Source organism: Elephas maximus, chromosome 21, assembly GCF_024166365.1.
Source record: "Elephas maximus indicus isolate mEleMax1 chromosome 21, mEleMax1 primary haplotype, whole genome shotgun sequence".
Taxonomy (NCBI): domain Eukaryota; kingdom Metazoa; phylum Chordata; class Mammalia; order Proboscidea; family Elephantidae; genus Elephas; species Elephas maximus.
This window is the reverse complement of record NC_064839.1, coordinates 35,746,608-35,752,607: the sequence shown is the minus strand read 5'-3', so window position 1 is coordinate 35,752,607 and position 6,000 is coordinate 35,746,608. Positions and strand designations below refer to the sequence as shown.

General features: G+C 36.1%; 1 protein-coding gene across 1 annotated transcript in view; it reads right to left on the bottom strand.

Moving 5' to 3' along the window:
* Positions 1-296: 296 nt before the first annotated feature.
* The window catches only part of LOC126064754 (cytochrome b5 type B), a 43,301-nt gene continuing 37,597 nt past the window's right edge, over positions 297-6,000 (bottom strand). The window contains exons 4-5 of the mRNA XM_049864007.1: positions 5,546-5,574; positions 297-2,467 (exon numbers count right to left, since the gene is read on the bottom strand). Of these exons, the coding sequence (XP_049719964.1) occupies positions 2,377-2,467; positions 5,546-5,574 (120 nt within the window). The 3' untranslated portion in view covers positions 297-2,376. The remainder of the gene's footprint in view (positions 2,468-5,545; positions 5,575-6,000) is intronic.

Below are 6,000 nucleotides of genomic sequence, written 5' to 3'. Positions count from 1 at the left end.
TCCGCTGGCTCTCTGGAGGGGTTGTCATGACCTACCAATGTCGAGACTGTCTGAGAACTCAAGTCTACTTCTTATTTTTTGATGAATTTGGCTAACATACTATATTATCTTACTGTTTAGAAAAATCTCTGCGAATTCTCACACAAGCTCTACTTTTCACCAGGCTGTTTATGCAGGCAGCAGAATAATAGTAAATGGACCCAAAAGTGGTTTTTATAATGCAAAGTGACATCACATTAGTTTAAAAGAAACCTTGGATATTGGATGCGTTTCAGGGATGGTAGAGACAAAGTCCGAAAATTTCTCTCTCTGGCTCTGATTAAAAACAAGTCTGGATATAAACAGGAAAAGACAACCAATAAAAAACTGACAAAACATTTTTACAGTTGATCCAAGTTATCTTCTGGCTTAGTTTTGGCTTGAAAGCTCCCTTTTCTAACTCTCCTCAATACTTTTATTTTCTTTACCTCTACCACAATGTGACCCCACATAAGCATGCAACTTAATTATTATAACAATTCTATATTCCTATTCAAGGAGATCCTTCATTGCCTTCAAATAGAGGCGCATCAACTGTCCCACCACTTTTGTTACATAATAACCAATTTTTTAACCAATAAATTGTCTTGAAGTGGCATCTTATAATACAAAAATTTTTCTAAAGATAAAAGTTTGACTATACCCACATCCCTGTATATAAAAGGCAATGAGAAATCCTCTAAAATTACTCCAAAATGTCATATCCAAGTATGCAAAGTACAAGGTTAATATTATTTTGATGAATTCTGAATTCATTCAGCTGCTAAATCACAGGATACAAGACCTTGGTTGAACTTTTTCTTAAATAGTTTGCATAGGCAGACACTGGTTTGCTGGGCAGTTTCCTGTCTCGTCAGGTCCTTGGCAAATTAGAAGCGGGGAGGAGGTACTGAGCAGGGCCCATGGTCCTTCTTTGAACCAAGCTGCTCCCTGCTGGATATGACAATGGCTGAGAGGCAGACAGCTAATCCTCAAAGTATGGGGAGAAAAATCACCACAGTTGACAGGAAACAGCCAGTAGGCTGTCTCCTCAGGTGCTTCCACAGGGAAAACAGGGAGTCAAATATGCCAGAGAAATCCCTGAACCAAGAAAAACCAGTAACAGAACTCAAATAAACTATCCTTCAATGAAACACACACCCAAGAAAAAACCTACCAGATTTTTATTCTCAATGGTACAAAAGAACAAAACCAAAAGTTGCAGCCACAGAGTTAAAATACAAATAAATGAAAAACATCTTCTTATGATCTCCTGCTTTCAAATGCCATTTTATTACACAAGGTATTTCACTGGGAAAAACAGAAGATCAAATACTGCACCTTCAATCAATGTGTAGTTTTAATTTTGTAAAATGCATAATCTAAAGTTTACTCATCAATAAACAAAAAAGCAGCAAAAATCCCTGGTAAAACTCTACAGACATAATTATGAATTTATATTTATCAATAAAAGATGGCTAGGGGAAACAAAGGGATGGCTAGCCAAATTGAAGTGAAGGCTGAAGTCTTTGGTGCTTTTACCAAACTGCTGTCCTAAAGTGGTATTTTTCAAAATTTTTCAAAAGAAAGATTATTATGAATTCACCAGGCCCTATCATCCCAATTCATCCCCCCTTTTCCCCTATCTCTCCCCACCCCCAAGAAATAAAAGGGAAGCACAGTTTAGTCCCTCACCATTTGGGAAAAACAGGGGCTAGACTTAGGCACTGGGAAAAGCCACCTGCTACACTAGCTTCGGGGGAGCACAGATTAGGTAACTAGATAGTGTGGTTTGGTTTTAACAAATACAAACAAGAAACAAGATCATCTGGCAGTTGTGTTTTCAGCAGTAGGTACACACTTCATGAATTAAATCTTTTAGACGAGTAACACAAAAAATAGAATTAAATCAGAATTAAAAAAAAAATTACTTAAAAGCAAAATGGAAAAAGAAAACTTTCAAAACCAGAGTTTGCTGCCCCTCTAAGAATGTCTAATATACATTTAAAATATTGGAAAGCAGGCATTCTTACTAAAGGGCAATGTAACCGTAATATATGAATTACAATTATTAACAAAAAGTTTTTCAATGTAAAGGTACTTGCGGGAAGCAGTGAAGGAAGGAAACATGGCAAGGACACAGAAAAGTGAGCAGCTGCTCTGGGATTATTTAAGGCTCTGAGAGATGAAAGACAGTGGTCCCAGGTCTGAGGTGGACGTCTGGCCAGCAGTCTTGACTCCAACAGGGAAGAACACAATTGGCAGGATTCGAGAAGAGGGCAATTCTGCAGCCCCCAAAGCAAGTCTCTGGTTTTCACTCCCAAGTGGATGTGCTTTCCAGACTTCAACAAGATCTCCTCAGGAGGATTTGCCTTCTGATGTGTAGTAACGATACAGGAAACCTAAGAGAATAGCTCCTATGATGGGGAAAACCCAGTATGACCAGCAACTAGAGGTGGGGGAAAAAGCAATAAAGTTGTGAACATTTTATACCAAACATTTGCTATCTTTCACATTTTTTTTTCACATTTCAATATTCTTATGAACAATTCTTTTGATTTACTTTGGGAAATATAACTGCTTTTATTACAGAGTAACTGGAAGAAACAAGATATTTGGACTGGACGGACAATGTTAAACACCACCACCAAAAACCTGAAGAAGGGTAAAAGCAAAATGTATAGTACAATACCAAAAACAAAAAAAAGTATACACAAACACATCTCTGTATATGCTTTTATACAGACATATAGTGGTTATTTCTGGGTCATAGGATTATGGGTAGTTTAATATTTTCCTTGTGTTTTCGTTTTTCACATATTCTACACCAAGTGTCATTTTTTAGTAAGCAAGGCAGTCTGATCCAAACCCATCCTCTTAACCTCTAGTCTGGGCACTAATAAGGGCATATATACACACACACACACACACACAGAGAACATACTGATAGTTCTAATAGTTAAGCAAAAGACAGCCAGCTAAAAAAGTACTGCAAGAGATTTTTCTTAGGAGTGTCAAGACAGTAATCATTCTCCTTAAAATAATTATTCCTCTTTAATAAAGCTTATTAACACTGCTGGTTTTAATGTGTAATTCTTCCACAATCCAAATGACCCGGCTGTCCCTCCATTTCAGACATACGCAGTCTTCATATTAAAAGGTTTCGAAGCCAATAAAACCGGCTGAAGTTCAGAATTATTCTCTTTGCCTAAACATGCCCAGCATTTTGTACACTTAAGTATGGCAGAAGGCTGCCCTGGACAAGTTAAGAGTGTCTGCCAGGGAACTTTGTTTACTAAAAAAAAAAAAAAAAAAAAGGCAAGTTGGCATATATAACAACAACATGGCACATGAGCACTCTGAAGTAATTTCTCCATAAGACGAATGAATTCAAACCTCTTGGAAAACCACCACAAAAAAAAAAAAAACTAAAGAGTTCAAAAGTACCATCCTTGAGAAAACACTAAAGAGAAATTACTCAGTATAAAAGACTACTTACAAGTTGACTGGGAATGGTTGACCACCAGTCTTCATAACCCTTCATAATACTTAATTTCCACTGAGACTAGGAAGGGGAAATGCATTTATAATGCACCAAAGGAGATTTAGGCTCAACAATAACTTCCTGGCTACAACACTGAACTCTTGGAGGTTCATCTAGGTTAGTGCGTGTAGTTGTGATTCACTTATTTTTATTACTCTGTGTATTCCACTGTATGAATATGCCAGAGTTTACATACTCATTTAATTAATAAATGAATTGATATTTGGGTTGTTTCGTTTCTGAATATACAGAATAATGATGCCATGAATATTTTTATATAAGCTTCTTGTACATGTATCACATTCCTGTTGCGTATATCCCTACGAATGGAACTGCTGAGTCAAAAGTTATTTATATGGTCAAATTTGCTGGAGCAGGTCAAACTGTTTTCCAAAGTAACTGTACCAATTTATATTCTCTGCTGGAAACCCTGTTGGCATAGTGGTTAAGTGCTACGACTGCCTAACCAAAAGGTCGGCAGTTCAAATCCACCAGGTGCTCCTTGGAAACTCTATGTGGCAGGTCTACTCTATCCTACAGGGTCGCTATGAGTTGGAATCGACTTGACAGCAACAGGTCTTTTTTATTATTCTCTGCTAGGAGAGCGTAAGAGTCTTGGTGATCCACTTTCAACTCCAATTATTTCAACTTTTTTTTTATTTTCGCCAATCTGTATTTTAATTAGCATTTCTCTGCTGACTAATGAGATTATACCTTTTTTCATATGCTTGTATTTGTGTTTCTTCGGTAAAATACCTCTTTAAGTCTTTTTTTCATATCCTACTTTTTCTGTGTGGCAAATACATATATAACAGCTTGCCTCTGAGTTTTTTTTTTTTAAATCAATTTGCAGATACTCTTTATATGCTCTGCCTAAGAATTCTTAAATGAGTTTTCTGTGCAGCATAAATATATTGCAAGCTTGTGGCTTGTATTTTCAAATTCTTTATGGAATATTTGACTGAGCAGAAATCCTTAATATTAAGAAAGTTCAACTTACTAGTTCCCTTTAGGTTTGCATTTTTTATGCTCTGTCCATCACCTCAAATAAAAAAAGACCCCATATTTTTATGGGGGGAAAAAATTTCTTTCTCTAAAATGCCTGAAAAAAGACCCCAGAAAAGTTAGAACAGATGTCTACATAATCTCTATAAAGATCTTTTACAAGCCAAGGATTTCACAGTCATCTCAAGTAGACATTTCAAAAAACAAACAAACAATAAACAGGTGTTAATGAGTTGATTCTGACTCATCAACTCATGTTGCAGAGTGGAATTGCATTCCATAGGGTTTTCAAGGCTGTGACCTTTCAGAAGCAGACTGCCAGGCTTTTCTTCTGAGGCACCTCTGTGTGAGTTTGAACTGCCAACATTTCAGTTAGCAGTTGAGCACTGAACCATCTGTGCCACCCCAGGACTCCAGAGACACTTAAGGGATGGCAATTAATATCTTCAAGAGTTAATACTATTGTTTTACTAATACTACTGCAAGAGATGTATTTTAAGTAAACCTTTGAGAAAACCCAAATGCTTGAATATGGCTGTAATACATAATTTTCTTCTTCTGTAAAATATAATAACAGCATCTACGTTACAGAGTTGTTGTGAGGATTAAATTAGATTAAGTTTTAACTGGAAGTTGCACAGCTGGACTGAGCTGCAGAGACCAGGTGCTTGACTAGCTTCGTTTAACAGTTACTTGTCGATGCACACTCGCCTCTCACTGAGTGTGATTCCAATTTATGTCATAACATGATTTAAAAATTACTCGAGGCATGAACCTTAAGATTATTCAAAATGGTTGAAGTTGTAAAAATTAATTTCACTATTGTCAAGGCACTACTGAATTTGCAACAACTTTGGCCAAAAAAAGAAATTAGCTGTCAAACTGTACATTTAAGTTGTTATACATGTATATTTATGGAAGAAACTCTTGCCAGACATTATGTAGAGCATAAGGAAGTTTGATAAAGGGATACTATACCTTTTGCACATATTATTTTTCGGAGTGTCCTGAAGAAGATGCATATATTAAAAAATAAGAAAAAAACAAAAAGGAAGATTAACAGTTTATATAAATCTTCTTGAATATCCATATAAATTCTACAGCTGGTAACAGAGCTCCCATCTTTTATGCATTTTGATGTCTATGAATCCATAAGCAATGGGTGGACCGGGAATATTACTTCTGACAATATAATGGTACACCCTGGTGAAGAGCCACTAATGAAAACATAAAAGAAATGACCCAAACTTTTTTAGATGTAAAAAAAAAAAAAAATGCTAATAATACAAATGATATTGAAATGGACTAATACGAAGTCACAAGGCTATGCCTGGTTCAGCTGGGCTTGCCAATGGCAGTAACTGAGATCACATCTTCTGAAAATATATTAAAAAAAAAAAAAAAAAAAGCCTCTTCTATGACACATATAGATC